This window comes from Micropterus salmoides, unplaced genomic scaffold (assembly GCF_014851395.1).
Source record: "Micropterus salmoides isolate LMB-PRFRI ecotype aquatic unplaced genomic scaffold, ASM1485139v1 Ms_hic_scaffold_13, whole genome shotgun sequence".
Classification (NCBI taxonomy): domain Eukaryota; kingdom Metazoa; phylum Chordata; class Actinopteri; order Centrarchiformes; family Centrarchidae; genus Micropterus; species Micropterus salmoides.
In genome coordinates, this window is record NW_024040374.1 from 18,843,399 (window position 1) to 18,862,123 (window position 18,725).

The 18,725-nt window shown below is 39.3% G+C and overlaps 1 protein-coding gene and 1 long non-coding RNA gene across 3 annotated transcripts in view; one reads left to right on the top strand and one right to left on the bottom strand.

Annotated features, from left to right (window-relative positions):
* Positions 1 to 18,657, top strand: part of si:ch1073-396h14.1 (disintegrin and metalloproteinase domain-containing protein 10) — a 32,720-nt gene extending 14,063 nt beyond the window's left edge. For both annotated transcript variants that reach the window (XM_038715975.1, XM_038715976.1), the window contains exons 9-15: positions 6,307 to 6,470; positions 10,826 to 10,997; positions 11,156 to 11,300; positions 11,548 to 11,731; positions 15,630 to 15,729; positions 16,113 to 16,333; positions 17,910 to 18,657. In XM_038715975.1, the coding sequence (XP_038571903.1) occupies positions 6,307 to 6,470; positions 10,826 to 10,997; positions 11,156 to 11,300; positions 11,548 to 11,731; positions 15,630 to 15,729; positions 16,113 to 16,333; positions 17,910 to 18,014 (1,091 nt within the window). In that variant the 3' untranslated portion in view covers positions 18,015 to 18,657. The remainder of the gene's footprint in view (positions 1 to 6,306; positions 6,471 to 10,825; positions 10,998 to 11,155; positions 11,301 to 11,547; positions 11,732 to 15,629; positions 15,730 to 16,112; positions 16,334 to 17,909) is intronic.
* Positions 1,117 to 10,919, bottom strand: LOC119900752. The gene is made up of 3 exons (XR_005444096.1): positions 10,782 to 10,919; positions 4,191 to 4,288; positions 1,117 to 2,660 (listed from the first exon to the last, which is right to left on the bottom strand). It is a non-coding gene; the product is annotated as an uncharacterized LOC119900752 (long non-coding RNA).
* Positions 18,658 to 18,725: the final 68 nt, after the last annotated feature.

Genomic DNA, 18,725 nt, shown 5'->3' on the forward strand with positions numbered 1-18,725 from the left:
TAGGCCAAAGGTTACTTGGTCAGAAAGGCTTCACACACCTCACCGCATTAGGTTAATAAACAGTAAATGCAGTGTAGTTATGTCAGCTCTCCTAAGTTAGTCTACGCCACAATTTTAAACATAGATCTGATATTATTCAGACTACTGATAATATAGCAAGTCGTACTGTTTTCAAACCACGTTTTTTCACTTAAGCTCAGATTTCTTTAGCTGCGCTGAAGGAATTTCCCCCCAGAAGATGAAAACATGAAAACACTGACCCACACATACTCGCTCTCCAGGTGTCACTGTGGACAGAGAAACATAGTTGAAATGTCCTCTCTTAAGGAAGGGTGTCCATCAGTGATAGCCTGAGTTTCACTGAAAAACTAAAGATCATATTTTAATACTCGAGTATCAAAACCTGCTAGAGAATCAAAACCTGAAAAATATTAGGAATCCACCTCAGCACCAGAACATGCTGCAAGTCTTCATTGGCAACTTGATTTTAGCCATCAATTGTAACAATATGTATAACTCATCAGGGTCATTTTGGGGAAACAGTGACTCTGTGCGACAGCTTTACACCAAAGTCTGGCCTGCGAAGGTTTGCAGCCTGATGAGTCCAAGACAGATTTGACCGTCCATCTCAGCCAGTTTGAGTGCCGGAACTATAACTATATAGAAGTTGTTACCCAAGCCGTCTTGTTGCTCATGAAGTTACTGCCAGATCAAAGTCAGATATATATAAGTCCCAGGTTAAGTAAGACCTGTGATGCATTCCAGACAGTCTTTTGTTTTCAGCAGGGAAAAGGTCAAAATGATCTCACAATACGGTAAATAAATTGTATTCAAATTTGCAATGTGGAGGTCAATGAACTCTGGAGACAAAGGGAGCTGTGATGGAAAGTCAGAGGATGCAGTTACAATTGTACTTTTGGTTGACTGCCAGAGCCAATGTAGTTTTCTGAGAACTTTGGTCGGTGTTACTAGAACTGCTCGCTGTGTCTGTTTTTCTTGTTAAAGGTGTTATTAGGATGCCGGGACTCCCCCCGGATGTTTATCCAAGGAAAAACTGCCCCTTTACTATTGTTTGTTTCTTCACTATAAACCATGTGAATGTGTGTGTGCCATAAAAAGAGTGCCATGTGTTTGTGTACCTGCATATGTTTGTCCGTGATATTAATTGCTAACCTACTGTATGATTAAATATTTCTTAAAGTTGTTGCATGTATGTTTCTTGTTTCTGCTCCTGTGTTTGTCAGTGTGTGTGTATGCGCTTGTTTCCTCCTGACGGTGTGTGTGTGTGTGTGCATGATGTGCAGGTGCAAGAAGGACTGTTTGTTCCTCTGGACTGTGTTTGTCCAGCAAGCTAATAATAGGAGTCTTTCAGTACAGCTCCTTTCTGTGGCAAAGACGAGAAGGAAGGCACCCCCTCTCTGCACGCGCTGCCAAAATACACAGCGCAGGCCTCCAAAGTAAGCTCTTTCTAGGAAACCCAGTTCCTTGAATAGTAGCTCATGATGGGAGCCATTTTAGGTCAAAAGCGGGGAAACGCTAAAGAAATGCTTCCAGAATTCTTGATTAATTTGGTTTGCAGAGTTTTGCCTGGCAGTTTGTGGATATGAAACTATTGTTTTTTACTTTTAGCAGTGAGAAGAAAAGTTAATAATTTCCTTGCATACCTCTAGGTTGTCCCCTAAAAGCTAAAAGATTTCAGTGTGCATTCTCATTTCTGGCAAAAGCCATCATGTGAACACCAAGAGAATAGTCTCACTGTATTTTCACTGGCAGCCTGCTTCACCTATATGGTAGTGTAACTGCATTGCCTTTGCTCCTAACCACCACAGTACCCTTGTTTTGACAACAGCAGAGATGGGGGGCACTTTTGTTTTTCAACCTCTAACTGTCCCTCACCGTTCCTGCACGTCACACTTACACCCACTGTGTAACAAAAACATGCTGGTGGGAGATCCAGATGCCCACGACTGGTTCCCACAGTCCTCAGTGACGCAAAGTGAACTCTGTGAATTCTCTGAAATGGGTCCTAAATAATTTAACAGATGTGCACCTCCAAGCCTCACCCCTCCAAACGGTACTGCTGACCACATTGTGTAAGAGGTGTTACGTAAATTTCATGTGACTGCATGGAAAGTGCAGGGACTTCCAACACGAACCTCACATGGGCTCAAAGTGAGGGAACCAATGAAGAGAGAGGACGGATACATGGGAATCACTCCCACCATAGCTGATTGAAACATTTGGTGGTGGTAATAAGTTACCAAGTCAGTCAAGTAAATTTTCTTTACATAGCACAATATCACAAATGAATTAATTAATTTGCCTTAAGGGGCTTTACAATCTGTATAATATACAACAACAATACACTCTGTCTTTAGACCCTCAAGTCAAAAACTCCCCCAAAAAACCCTTTGACAGGGAAAACCATTTAAGAAAATTAAAGAAAAAAGTGAGAGAGAACCATGATAACATGAACTTGCGAGAGAAAAGGAGAAGGGGGGAGTCTGAATCTCCATGGGGGACGAAGATCCAGATCAATGACTGGAAGAAGTCGATGCTTGAATTATGGAAGGATAGATGAGTTTTCAGTTGAGATTTAAAGGACAGGGTCAGGGTCACAACAGGAAAAGGCCCTGCAGCCTGCTGACTTCTTTTTAACTCTGGGGAGAGACAAGAAGGAGAGCAGATGGGACAAAATGTAATGGTTTTGGGGTGGTTGGGTGGTTTTTCAGTTGTTTCCTATGTTTCTATGTAGTTATGGGTTTCACTAGTGTTCTGGGTTTGTTTTTCTCTGTGTTCCTTTTGTATATGCTTTATTTTGTAACATCGTTCCTTGTGTGTTTTCTGTGAGCTTTGTATTTCCTGTTTTAGTTTGTAGTTTAGTTGGCTCCTAGTGTGTGTTTTCATGTTTTACTTCTTGTGCTCGTCAATGATTGTCATAGTGTTTCCACCTGTGTGTCATTAGTTTCTCCCTCACCTGTGTATTTAAGTACACTGAACAAAATTATGAACACTTTTGTTTTTGCCCCCATTCATCATGAGCTGAGTTCAAAGATCTAAGACATTCTCTATGTACACAAAAGGCCTATTTCTCTCAAATATTGTTCACAACTCTGTTTAAATCTGTGTTAGTGAGCACTTCTCCTTTGCCAAGATAATCTATCCACTTCACAGGTGTGGCATATCAAGCTGCTGATCAGACAGCCTGGGTATTACACAGGTGTGCCTCAGGCTGGCCACAAGAAAAGGCCACAGACATGAACAAGTCTACTGACATCAGAGCGTCATATTTTACAAACAAAAAGCTGACAAATACAGGGAGACAGAAAATCGCAGACAGTGTGAATGCCTAAATGAACAGGTGTAGTCTATAATAACGTTTTCTTATGAGCTGTATGAAAATATCAGCCTTATTCTTTCAGCTCAGCTGTGTGTCGGCATTTCCACATTAAAATACTCGGACACTGAATAGCCTAAGTGGTTGTTCCACCTCACTTTCAAAAATGAATTGACGAGAAGTTTTTTAAAGTACACATTCAAAAGTGTTCCAAACATTGTTCTAAATTAACGTCATAAAGCAATGAAACAAAAAATCCATTCAGGCCATAAAATGTGCTCAAATAGTGGTGAAAGACTGAATCTCAACATTTAGGCTACTGAAAACTCGCCTTATTACCTGCGCTCACATCACTAAAGGTGGGGCGGAACATGACCAGTCTCTGTATTAGGCCTATAAGAAAGCTACTAACCTAAAATAAACACCCTGCATTCATACTGAAATTTAGTTTTTCAATATCCCAAACCAAACTGCTCATAATATTCAGCCTCACATAAGAAAAATGAAACCTATTTATTTTAACTGCCGCAACGGGCTGTGTGAAACGGACTGGGGAGAAAATGAAAACTATTAAACGCATTTCAAAACAGTAAGTAAGCTTACTGTAAAAACCTGTAATTCTACAATAGCCTAAGGCTTTTAATCAGTCTCTGTAGGATGATATCGCTACACCCTATAAGAGTTTATTTTCCAAAAGAGCCAATTGGTCAATAGGCGGCATTCATATAGAGTTGATCTCTTATCTGGAATATAATCTGCTCCGGAGCAGGTTAGCCATTCAATGGCAATCTACCCCAGTAAGAAGTGAACCACCATTGTGGTACTGAAAACCCAGGGTTAACCCCGAAGTTACCTCAATAAGCTCAAAGCCTGCTTCGTGGTACAGGCCCCTGCTCCATCTCCGTGTCTGCATTTGGGGTCCAAAACCTCGGTTTCCTGCCTTCACCCTGGCTGAACGCAATGCATAAAGTTTAATGAGATCAGAGTGATAAGACAACAAAACATTACAAGGCATGAATTAAGATCTCTGCATCAGCCTTCGACAGAAAAGTTGTAATTTTAGCTTGCATTAGTGTAAAATGGCGATCTTGGTGATTTCTTTAATGTGCTTATCAAAAGAGAGAAGGATCAAGTGTTAACCCTGAGATTTTTGTCTGTCACACTTTGAGAGTTACTGTTACTTGATCATACTGGTGTCCGTGTTTGAGCAGGGGCAAATGACCAAAGCAAATGGTAATGGAAGAGGGAGAGCATGAATAGAGATGGCTCCAGATGGTGTTTGTAAATTTCTTGTACTTGGATTAGAGGTACAGGTGGTTAGCATATTCCAAAGCTCAGTATTTAGTTCCTTTTTGGTCTGTATATACTGTTCAACAAGAAGGATGGATCCTGTTTAAGTGTGAGATGCTTTTGTTGAACTACCAAAAGTCAAATCTTGAGCAAAGACTCTAATCCATGAGCACCATTTCTATAGGTGCTCCGTTTAACCAATCAGACTGGTTCTGTAAAACTAGTACCCTGGCTGGCCAGCAGAAAGAAAATACTACAACCCAGCCACCAATCCATGTGAATGTGGTCAGCTGTTTGGAATTGTGAGAGGGGCTTTCAAGGATGTTACGTAAACCCAAAAGTCACCACAGACCACTGAAGGTCAAATGGCTCAGCAGGTCTGTTAGTCTATTTGTCCACACCTCCCCTTACAGGGGCCTCAGAGGTTGATAACACTTCAGTACCAACACATTGTTGGTAAGGTATTTCCAGAAAGACAAGGTCAGTTATGCAACGATACTGTACTACAAAGTGACACGATAAGCTTTCATTAGGTCTGCGGCTGTTTTTATTGAGCTTGTTGAATCTACAGTATGAACACAGTTACTGCTAGGGATGGGGATCATTAATTTTTATTGATATTGATACCCATATTGAGACTGCTTAATGATCCGATTCTTTATCGATACCACTATCGATGCTTTACTATTATTTAGTGATGTTTATTTGGTAAGACCAGACCCTACGGGCATGAGGTAGGTCTGCACGGTATAAGGAAAATATTCAATGTGCGATAACGTTATATATTGAGATGACATATCACTTGCCATAAATAAACATATATTGAAGTGTACATATTAACTGCCTGGTTGTTTTTAATTTAATATTTTAAATACAGCTAAATGTTGTTTCTAGAGCAGCAACATTAATGTTTACAACAGCAAAGTAACTCAATAACTTTATCTGACATCACAAGTAGTGAGTGACGTTTAGAAAGAATAACATCAGTCTGCATCAGTCCCTCCTCCTCTCTCGCTGGCTGCAGGTAACATTACCAGGTAGAAGGAGGAGCGGCTGGTTTGTCTCAGCCAGCAGCTGAGTTTTTAAGACTACAGACCAGTCTGTGCTCCAGACAGACAGCGTTCTATTTAGCTTGATTTTAACATTTGGCTAATGCCAAGCTAGCGATAGCTGTGCTTATATAAAACATACAGGATGAGATACTGAGGACAGAGATGATTAAATTAACCATTTCTACATGTTTAACCTTACCTTACAGACAGGTGTATTGATAAAGTATTTTCTTTTTACTTGCGAAGGTTTGCAGCCTGATGATTTTCTTATCCATTGCGTTTCAAATTAAATCACATTTGTCGCTCAAGACATAACGTTACATCATAGCCTGCAAGTCTTGATAGCAGTATCGATAAGCTCCAACCTTATTGATTTCCGGGTTTTGAGAAATTTTGAAACTGGGTCTCCATCCCCATCCCTAGTTACTGCAGTTGGAATTAGGTTCAATCATGATGCATTCATGAGCTGTCAGCTTCATCAAAACCTACTGTGAACTAAGTGGTAAAATACATAAATGACATATTTTGCAAAAGACATAGACTTTTATATTACATAATATTAATTTAACTGTCATTTACTCCATAAGACCCACAAACTCCTTGTTTATACTCTTATCTGTATTTCAGGTAACTGGGGAGGTATATGTTCCAAGCAGACTACCCTGCGTAATGGCCAGCCCTCCACCCTGAACACAGGTCTGGTCACCATTCAGAACTATGGACAGTTCCTGCCTCCTCGGTACGTCCAGCTGACCTTTGCTCATGAACTCGGCCACAGCTTGGGATCTCCGGTCAGTCGCCATCACAGAGTTTACAAAATACTAACAGCATCTGTCTGATACTAACTGAAGAGGGGATCCTCAAAATGGCCTCACTGAAACCAAACACTCGAGTGAATATTGCACACAATTTATCCCATGATTATAGATTTTAAGGATTCTGGCAATAATACTAGAATACTAAATCCACAGTTTTGTAGAGCGCAGTTTATACTTGATGACAAACTGTAATGATGATGTAATTCATGGACAAATCCTGAAGCTGCTCCTCAGTAAATAATGGAACAACTCTTGGACGCCATAACAGTATCAGCGAGGATTTTCCTGGAACAAACAGGATTATGACCAATTCATTTGCCCTACATTCATATAATTTGGATGTAGGACACAGACAAAATACCGACTCCAACAAAAACACGGTGACATCATGGATTCATGTTTTGGGGCTCAGATTTTGTAGTTTAAGGAGTGAAGTATAGACAGTTGCAGATTCATAGCTGTCCAAAATCACTAAAACTGCCAATGTGAAAGTCTTTTTCAGGGTGGATATTCCCTTTTTAAATTGTGTATTAATAGCGGCTTACAAACAAATCACTATAAATGTAATATCATATGGGGGAAAGAAGCCAAAATTGTGTCCTTTTGTGGATGTTTTAGGTGATACTGCTTCATAGGCTTTTTTTCAAAGCAGACATTTTAACGTTCCAGTATAATTAATAACGTTAACTAAGTGTTCCATTTGCAGGATCCTGGTATTGTTAAAACTTTTTTAATCGACTGTCTCACTAGGCACTCAAATTGAATGGAGCCACCGGCAATGCTTAACCCTTATCTGCTGTTTAAAAGGTTCACTCAATGAAAGTGCAAGAAACACTAAACACGCTCCACTGAGCTTTTGTTGAGCTCAGATTTTACATGAAACATTGGTAGTTTTACCCTGAACCCCTTTTGGTGCCCCAGACCCCAGGAATTCAAACACTTTCTAGTCTTAACATAAGACAGCGTGGTACTGAATGATAATCCGACATGACGAATCTCTGTGATTGAAAATGTAGACATCACATATTCTCACAAGGCATACATGGCTGTTTGCGCTGCACCGGAACAAATTGTCTGTGAATGATTCACTTATGTGGGCATTGGAGACCTTGGCCTTTATTGACTGGCTTGTTTTTTTGAGACCCTTGGCTCGGCTTCGGTGGATAATCTGAAACAAGAGAACAGGAGGATCTCTGATTTCTCTCTCTCTTTCTCCTCACCGTTATTATCTGTTTATGTTCATATGCAAGGCTTTAGAACCTCATTCACCAGTGGTAGAAAGTAACTAAGTACATTTACTCATGTACTTATTGATAGATAGATATATACTTTATTTATCCCGAGGGAAATTCAAGTACTGTTCTTAAGTACAATTTTGAGGTACTTTACTTGAGTACTTAAAGGGAAACATAGCAGTTTTTACCTAATTCAGTGGGGCTTGATTGGCATGGGAAACACATTCAAGCATTTTCATCCATTACATGTATCTGAAAGCCAAGGTTATTGTGTGTATTGTATATGTGTATTTACTTGTATACTTCAAGTAAAAGATCTGAGTGCTACCACTATCATGCACCCACAGGGTTTGGAGGATTACTTTAAAAATGTAATCTGGTCCAATTACGTATTGGTATTACTTGTTAAAAAATGTAATCAGCAATGTAATCCAAGTACCACAAAATAAAAGTAATGTAACCTGATTACTTTTAGGTAGTTTTGAATTACTTCAATGCCAAATAGCCAAATGAAGACAGGAGAAGTATCAATGATGTGTTGTCTGCTCAGTGTATTTTTAGAGAAATATACAAAATCTGTGTAGGTGTGATTGCGGGGTGCGGTGCCTGATTGGGAACTGCAGCCAGGCGAGCAGGCAACGAAACGTTGCTCAGCAGCCTCCCAGTGAACACGGCATGAAAAGCACCAAACACAGCCTCTAAGACCAACATTGAATCCAGTATTGACATGACTTACACACAGCTTTCTGATGGATAGCTTTGGAAACTTTGTGCTTAAAGTAATCCCTATGAGTAATCCCCGATTTTACAAATTGTACCTGTAATCTGATTACGTCTATTTTTTCTGTACCGTAACGGAATACATTTACTTTTTTTAAAATCCTGATTACGTAACGCCGTTACATGTAATCCATTACTCCCCAACCCTGTCCACCCCCACCATAACAACACACAGCTGCGCCCAAATGCATGCCTCCTCTCCATGTGTGATGGTGCTAACACATGCAACCTTTCTCCCACTTCCCAAAATGCCAGCAGCGCTCCTCCGTCTTTTTTCACCCTGCCCTCTGTTATTCACACTTCCACAGACCAAAGAGTCCTGTTCACCAAAGAGTCCTGTTCCTGAGCAGATTTGTTCTGCTATGTCAGACCCTGCTGGCTTTTTATAAATTTAACTACAGTATGTTCACCTGCTCCTGCCTGGATGGGAATGTGACTGGCATGTCTCATTGTTCCAAGGCCAGACAGGCAGAAAGAAGCACATGGTGAGATCTGAGCACTGGCTTCACCTGAGATTTGTGGCAGGCACCATGGAGGAAAGACAGGGGGTGGGCTTTGACGCAATAGTGAATTCTGGGTAAAGAGCTGCTTTGACCTTTGGCCTACTTGCCTTGCAACCATACATGCAAACAGTACAGTGGCTTTCCATGTGCTGTGGATCAATGTACTGCTCAGGAGAAAGGTAAATTGAAATATTGTACAAAAAAAAAAATATATATATATATATTAAATTTCTTTTGTTGTCCGGCTCCTTTTTATTTCATTTAATTCTTGCTATTAGTATTACAGTTTGTGCACAAGTACCTTTAGATTAATTAGAGCAGCAACTACCATTTTTTATTGATTATTACAATGACTCAATGAGATTGTGATTAAATAATTAATCGTTTTGGTTATAGGGTCAGAAAATAATGAAAATTGTCCAGCGGGTCACCTTTAAATTTCCAACCAACAGTCCAAAACCCCCAAATATTACAATGAAACAATTAATCAAATATCAAAAGAGTTTCCCGTTATGTTTTTTGTTGAATAACTAATCAAATAATTGTTTCAATATGAAATTTCTAAATTGTCCAAACAAATGGAAATAAGATAAATGTACAACACAACATACAGTACAGTAATTACAAGTCACAACATAGGATTTAGAGGAGACTTCACTGAAAAAGATTTCCCAGAGACAGAAAAGCTTTACAGTCCCAACATTTTTCTTGATAAGCTGTTTGTTAAAACTGCTTCTAGGTTACATCTGTGATAACACTTGTAGACTTTGTAAAGCCACTACAGTGTTCAAGAAGTAAACAGGAAGGGCAGGAAATCTGCAAATTGTACAGAGTACAGTACTGATATTTACACATACTTTGTTGTTTCCTTTTCTGTTGGTGTACAGTGGAACTTACAAGTTGTAATTTTGAGCTGAGACACCACAAAATGGCTGAGGTGAGAGAACAGCACATTATAGTGGAAACATAAGACTAAGTTGACTCAAAATGTTGCTTAACATTCCTCAGTGATACTAAATTATATGATACCAATAAACAATAAAAATAAATGTATTCTTCTTAAGAAACAGCACATCTGCTGTGACACGCAGTCCTTCAAACCCCAAAGCTGCAGATACTGATAGATAGAGTGAAGACTATAAAATTTACACTCATTTTATCCATCAAACTAATGAAGAACAGATGCAGAAATACCCTCATCAAAACATGTTCCCCACCACATGTGTCCATGTTAATTATAAATCTACTCCTTTGGTCTCTTAATTCACCAGTGAGTTTGACATCTAGAGAACACAAGCTCCAAATATTGTTTAACAAATAAAATCTCTAACCAGCACAGGAGGATCTCTCTGTTCTGTCCTCTGTGTCACACATGTGGAGCACAGCATTCCTCTGCTGTTTCAGGGCCACCCAATTCCAGGGATCTTTTGGCTGCATAAGGGATATGTTTTTGTTTTTTTTTAGTTATTTGAAAATACAGCAAAGATAACTTTAAAATGTCTGTAGTATCACTGACGTTACAGGCACCATCATGTGCAGACACTGTCCATAGAAAACATGTTTACTGTCTGCGTAGACCTTCAAGCTACTGAGGTCAGCAATAAAGGGACTCAATTCCCCCATCTGTGATTCGGATGGAAACAAATGGTTTCAGCTCGGTTAGATCATCACTCGTTTCTCCCTGCTGTTTCTGTCTGCAGCTGAGTACTTTGAATGGAAATGTTAAAAATAACTGCTTATCCCATGTGCTCAGAGTGAAGACTTACCCAGAAAAATTAAGTTAATTTCTGGTATTTTGTCTGTGTTCCAGCACGATGAGGGCTCAAACTGCGGGAACCTCGGCTCCACTGGCGGTAAAGGCAGGTACCTGATGTTCCCTCACGCCACAGACGAGGTGCGTGAAAACAATGATAAGTTCTCGCCCTGCAGCATCAAACACATCAGCAGGATCCTGAAACTGAAAAAGGATGACTGCTTTGTGGGTGAGGGAAAACAAAGATCAGACAGCATCCACCTGCAAGTTGCTGAGTCATGCAGAGCCGAGGCCAAATGTTTACACTGCACATTAGTCACTGTAAATAATTATCTTGACTTTCAGTGGATGTGTGTGTTTATCTGTGTGTCTGTTATTGTTGGTCAGTCAGTGATCAGCCCATCTGTGGTAACCAGATTGTGGAGGGGGACGAGGAGTGTGATGTCGGTCACAACCACAAAGACCTCTGCTGCTTCGGCGCTAAAGAGCCTGTAGGAGTCCAGTGTCGCCTCAAGCCTGGTAAAGTCTGCAGGTACTATACAAGTGAACATTCACAGACCATCAGAGTGTATAAGAGGTGAATCAGGAGAATTTAGGATAAGCTATTTCTCACTTTTTTGATTAAAGAAAAACACCACTCTCATCAAAACTATTTCGACGATATTCTATTTTGTTGATGTTCTGTCGTCTAGGTGTGTCTTTGTTCTGTTTAAATGCAGCTTTCACGTTTATCCGCCACGCTGACTCTATGTGTATGATGTTTCTTATTCGTCCATCAGTCCAAGCCAGGGCCTGTGCTGCGGTCGGGACTGTGAGTTTAAGCCGGCGGGTCAGACGTGTGATGAGGCGACAGACTGTCTGAAAGAGAGAGTGTGTTCAGGCCTCTCCCCAATCTGCCCCAAGCCAATCGCCAAGGAAAACCTTACAGTCTGCAGTCAGGGCACGCGTGTCTGCCTGAGCGGGGTGAGGCAGCCACGTTCACCACACCACCGTCTGACTCAACACGGTTCAACCACATTGCCCAATAAGCCAATGTGTGCAAGTGAACAGTGTTGCAAAGCTGGTCCTGAAAAAAATTGATGTTCAAATTTATATTTTTTGAATGCTTAAAGGACTTCTTAATCATGCTGGCTGAAAACTTGAGTTTCAGAGTTCATTCTTGACCTATTAGCTTACTTGTATAAGCACAGAACTTTTCTTGTCTCAAGTTTATGAACAAACTTATAGATTTAGATTAACTGCTGTATAATTTAGATTTGGGAATTGATGGCTTTATATAATGGATCATACCAGCAATTTTACATGTCTAAGCCCATTGACTACATATCACTTACACTCAGCCTCATAGCTTATTATTTTACCAACCATGCTACTGTGTTTAGAAATTTCTAAACATTGTGTCCACTCTTTCGGTCATCCATTTCTTTCCATTTATTTTTGGATAAATGAAGTTTAAAAAAAAAATTAAATAAAAAAGCTCTCAATATTTTATGTTTTGTCAAAGCCACATTATAATGTTGTGAGGTAATGAAGTGCAAACCTTTCCAATCAGTCTGTGTTTAGCTGCATTATCACACAGCAACAATGTGACAATATTGACACAAACGATTAAGTTAGTGTTCACTCTGGTGAATTACACAGTTTAAGGAACAGTATGACAAATGAGTAGAGCAATTTAACAGCATATTAATGGGATTTAACTTTTCACCCTGCTGCAGTGATATAGAACTGTACTACAGGATGTGTGAGTACACGGATATCACTGCTGTGTGTGGTTACAGGCAGAGTGTTAATTATACACTGACAATCGGGGGCATCAACCAGGGCCAAACAAAGCCAAATATTCTAGAGCAAAATTGTCAGCAAGTCACGTAGTGAGGCAGTCAGACATGACCTTCAACTAACATCAAGGTTAAAAAATGGTATGGTCCACTTGAGGGGGGGTCTGAGATTGTATTAGATAAATATGGAAATATGTAGACATGAATATGGGGATGTAACATTTAAGATTACATGTAAGAAGGACACAGTCTCCTCCAAAAGTATTGGAACAGTAAGGCAAATTCCTTTGTTTTTGTTGTTCACTGAAGACATTTGGGTTTAAGATCAAAAGATGAGTTCATGAGACAAGAGTGGATGTGGTATTCACATCTAGATGTGTTAAACAACTCAGGTCATATCACCATTTGTATTAGACCACAGCATTATTAGGTGAGCAAAAGTAATGGAAACAAATAATTTTAAAGTAAATAACATTTAAAACTTGGTGGCATAACTCTTGCTTGCAATAACTGCCTCAAGCCTGCGAACCATCGACATTACCAAACTGTTGCATTTTTCATTTGTGATGCTATTCCAGGCTTTTACCGCAGCTTCTTTCAGTGCTTTTTGACAATGGCTTGCTTTTCTCCCACAGAGAGCTCTCTGGTCTTCATGTTGGTTTATCCTCTTTAACAGGAAATGCAGTCTTTATAGGTTTGAACCAAGGATGAAAACTTAGACTAGTCATGCAGAGCTGTTTAATGTTTGGACAGTCAACCTAAAAGGCAACACCTGGGCAACAAGAAACATGTCAGTCACATGTTCCAATACTTTTGCTCACTTGAAAAATGGGTGTGTTCAAACAAATGGTGATATGTCCTGAGTTGTTTAACACATCTAGATGTAAATACCAGGAAATGAGAGCTGAAATCTTGTCTCATACTCATCTTTTGATCTTGAACCCAAATGTCTTCAGTGTGCAACAAAAAAAGGAATTTGCCTTACCGTTTCAATACTTTTGGAGGGGACTGTATATAAATGTTTCATCCCCCTGATCTGTTCGGACCATGTCTTAATTAGGGGGTCAGACCCCAAATCCCCCCTAGTAACTTGAACCCTGGTTACAGGAAAAAACAAAGCACACCTCGACCACACCCATCACTGATTCTGCATGTGGTCAGAGGAGAGACATGAAACATTCAATCAGAAAGGGCAATGAAACACAGCTCTTCAGTCTGGTTTAAGTTACTTTTTATTGATATAAAACCTGCAAACAGACCTGTTCGGTTCTTTAAAACCTGCCTCTAGCATTATTTCAATACCTTTAAATAACCATCTTGTTTTATTGTAGCTTCAAAATGTTCAATTTAAATAACTGATTAAAACAAAATTCTAGCTATTCATAGATTGTTGCTAATATGATATTGTTAGTGAACTACTTCAATGCCATATCAAGACTTTTCTGTTTATATATCAGCTAACATGAAGTTGAAAATCATCTGGATTCAATCAGATTATTGGACAGATCACTGTCCAATAATTGTGCTCATGATCCAATTTATTTGTAAACACACGCATCATTACAACACAGCATTACTGAGAAAAAATCAAATATAATCCATGTTACCATGAGACAAGTTTCATCTTGACCAAATTTCCTCTGACGTTAAACATCTTCTGATAAACCGCTGTCCTCTGAGCAGGAGAGGCAAGGAATTTTTTCCAGCTGTGAATGTTGCGTCATCATTCTGGATATATTGCTCTCCAGAGGTGCTAAGTGTGCTGACCTCTGACCTGATCTAGGAGCAGGGAACATAATATCTGGAAAAGATCTTTAAGGGGCATGTGGGAATTTGATAATCCAAGAAAAAGGTTCCAAATATGAAGGTGGCCTTTCAGTTATATTGTCCAAATGAATTATAAATAGTTTCAACTGACTAATACTCACATTGTTCACTGAATGCTAAAATCTTTCTTAGAATCAAATGAGCAGAAAACAAGAAACTCTGACAACTCCGTACAAATAAACAAAGTCAAAAACATTTTTTTGGGTCCAGTTCTTCAAAACACTTTTGAAGAAAATAGGATTTGTTGATGCAAATTACTAACAATACAAAGCGTTGGCCAAAGATTAAACTGTCCAGAATGTGTTCCCACAGTCTTGGTAAACAATAAACTATATTTATACAATTTGAATAATTGTAGCTGTATTGTGAAAGGTGTCAGAGAAATGCAAAATAAACTAATGCAGATACAATTTTAGGAAACGCAAGGAAAACCACACATATATTCAAGGCATCCATTGACAGAATTTTCAAACAATATGAAAATCAGTTTGCAGGAACTCCTGTCATATGGATGCCTTGAACAGTAAACAAAATACTTTGAATAATTTTACTATTTTTATCCTAATTTAGCTATACCTTCAACCTTTTTCCAAGGTTTATATTAGAGCCTGACCGATATGGGATTTTTAAGACCAATACCAATTTTGATATTGGAGGATTTTAAAATCCGATATTCCTATATGTCATGAGTTTAAAAAGTGACATAAGTGACATGTGACATAAGTTTAAAAAGAAACCTTTTTTATTGTTATAAATAGTACTTTAAACAAAGGTACAGCTGATTATGTCAGCTGATTGCTGTGTTTTGTGGCGATTTGTGGCAAACTGGCCTGTTGCCAAGAGAGAAGTTGCAGAGTGCGCTTTGGTGGACAAACTATGCAATGACAACACTCATAACATGATTGAAGGATCCGTCTTCTGTCTTTTTTAAAATTATTTATTTATTGTTGTTATAAAAATATACCGATTTATCAGCAAATACATCATATTGGCCAATAATATTGGCACTCAGATATATTGGTTGGGTTCTAGTTTTTATGGACCTAAACTGAACTTCCTCAGCCTTATCCAGAGCTAGGGAAGTTTGAACAGTTTAACAAACAGTTTAAACAAACAAAAAGTCCAGCTGACAGTACAAAAACCTACCAATCCAGTCAATAGTATTGTTAACAAACAATGCGTGTATAAAAAATAAATTTCTTAATTTCCGATAAAGACTTCTTCTTAATGAGTGTCTCCAATTCTCTCTGCAGGTCTGTGCTGAGTCTGCGTGTGTGAAGCACAGCCTTCAGCAATGTGACTGTCCAGGAGACTCCATGAAGGACAAATGCCACATGTGCTGCCAGCAGCCTGGTATCTAGAAGCATGTGTCCTCTACTACTGAGGAATGTGTTTACAATATGTGTCAATTTGTACTGAGGCTACCCTCAGACATTATTGTTTTACTTCAAAACTAGCACAAGAAACACCACCTGACGTGGTGGTCCGTATCCGAAGAATAACATCAGGTGTTTTGTTAAGGAGCTGTGCAAGAAATGTCTTACAGTCAGTTGTGGTCCTGGATGCTTTGGTGCCATAGAAGTTTGGAATCTGTGTTTCAAATTCCCTTTCCTATTTTGTTTTTGTTGAAAAATGATTCTATCACTTGGGGGGGGCACCAAAGTTAGAAATGTTTAAATTCTATATGATGTGTATTATGGTATATTTTAATTTGACTTTCTCTGCATCAATGACAGATAAGCCTGAGACATGTGCCAGCACTGCCTCCTCCGTGCTATCCCATTACTTCCAGAGTAAGGCGTTGCCCTTGGTCGGCGGGGCTCCGTGTTCAGGGAACCGGGGATACTGCGACAAATTCCACGTGTGTCGTCTGCTGGATGCAGATGGCCCCATCGCAAGACTGAAAAACTCCTTTCTCCATTTGGATGACTTTGATGACATAGCAGAGTGGATGAAGGTGAAGTAGCAGCAGCACCAAAAGAAAAGTCTGTAATGTTGAGGCACTGAAGCTTTTTTTCTCCCTCAACTTTTCAGCACCACTTTTGCATTTTGTCACATGTTTTTTATCCATGATTTCTGAAGCACAAATAATTAGGCTAGGGTTCAGTGACTATTCAATTAAGTCAGTTAAGGTTCTTACTAATCAACTTTCAACTGCAGTTATTTGTCTTCATTTTAATACTAGGTGGTTTATCTGCCTAATTGTCCAGCGGCCCACCATCACTCACAGTAGCCTACTCCCGATGGCCAGTCCGCTTTTGTAGGGGTGGCATAGCATGAGTGAAACTACAAAAAACGGAGAGAAATAACAAGTCTGAGGCAGAGCTGAACACAAATGCAGGCATGCTCCTACAGACATGGTCAGCACTCCTTACTTAGTGTGGTATGACCAGTTGCTCATTGTGGCTAATGTTAGCAAACTTTAGATACTAGATATTGCTGTGTAACTTATTTTACTCACTCTATGACTGTTCTGTACTTTAGCCACCATACAGAATAACAATTTAGCATTATCAAGTAGGTCTAATTGACAAATGGCCACAGTGGCTATTGTTAAAGTTTCACTTTTGGCCATTAGTGGTCTCTTTTATAGTTTAAATCTTGTGCTGTACATTTAAGCTGGCTGCACAGGGTAGTAACAGCTGCCAGTGATAATACACCTAAAAGGTAGCAATGTGTCAAAAATTGCTTAAGCCACAGTGTGATTGTAAACATGTGTATTTGTTACAATGAAAGCTCCACTGTGTAATTGAATTAGTGGTTCAGATGCCAAACCCTTTCGAAAAGATTTTGGTCTTTTTCTACTTTACTTTTAAAAGAAAAGTTAGTGTCTAAGACGTTATATTATCACATAATACAGTTACATGATGAGTTTATAAATTTGGACATAAAGTTGCTCCACTAACTCAAATTACCTGATAGGTGATCAGGTCATGTGGTTAAAAACAATTATTTACATTATACTATGGCTGAGGACGTCATCTTTGTTGAGATGCAGCAGATGTTTGCCTCAGCTCAGCGTGTTTTTTTAAACTTCCTGCCTTGATGTTCAGCTGCCTTCAGTGTTTCAGTCGTAGCTGGCTTTGAAGTTTAGTTTCTCATGACAGCATGGAGAATCAGGAATGCCCACTTGTGCTGAGCACCTCATGGATCAGCCATCTGGTTTTACTGGAGAGACAGAAATCACCCATTAACAACTAGGGGTTAAAAAGAACCTAAACTAAAGTTGTTGGCAACTTTCTTGTGTTTTGATGCTGACAGATTACAACACATGTAAGTATGTATGTGGGTGAGTTTGGGGAAATTACTGTGGGTGGAAATGCTGTTTAAGCTTTGACATTGTGAACTCCAATTGATTTAATTCAATATTTAGTGAGTCGCATATTGAATTAAAATGTCTTCACCAGGTATTTTGGGAGGTAACATTGGCTTTTACATAACATTGGGTACATATTGAAATCTAATAACTATTTGAATACTATACTATAACTATACTATAACTATTTGACTATGTTTTCATTTATCCTATGCAGGCACACTGGTGGGCCATCCTGCTGGCTATCCTGACTCTGTCTGGAGTGATGGGCTGCACTGTCTGCCTCTGCAGCCGCAACCTGGACTCCAGTGACTCGGAGTGACCTCTGACCTTTCCTATTGACCTCTGGGAATACAAATATCATCATGATGACACATAAATTCATTAGGATTCATATATCATACATTTTTAACTGTCAGTGTCACATGAGATTCTTTTAGCCAACTTTGTCCCACATCTCAAACAGTGTGTGATCTGTAGGTGACCTGTGAAGACACCTGCTCAACACGTCTCACACTGTTTTGTTGACTGATATCTTTGTGCGTCATTATGCATCTGCCATTTCTTTTCCTTGTGTGACTTGTCCATTTACATTTCAACAAGTGGTGAGGGTCTTCCGTGATGCACGTGGCGAACGAATCGCTATTGCTGCCAACTGTGGGTCTCTCTGGGCCAGGTTGCCCTTACAGGCCACATAGCATAGAGCACCTGCAGCAATTTAAACCCATCTGTTCCTGCAAAGACTTATGGGACTGTTATTTTGCACTGCAGTGTCCTTGCTATTGTGTTTGAACTTTAGTGCCAATGTCAGCCTTGATGAACATCTAGCTTTCCTTCAATAAGACTTAATCAAGTGGAAATTGGTGGTCCTCTTGACAGGACTTTTGGTCTGAATGCTGTCATTTGCATTGCATGTTTACAAAAAAAATGCTGATGTTTAAGTTAATAAAGTGACAGTAAACTTGTTTGTTTGATTTACATTGGTGGTAAGTAACTTTAGTAAATTTCTGTACTGTACTTGAGTACAATTTTG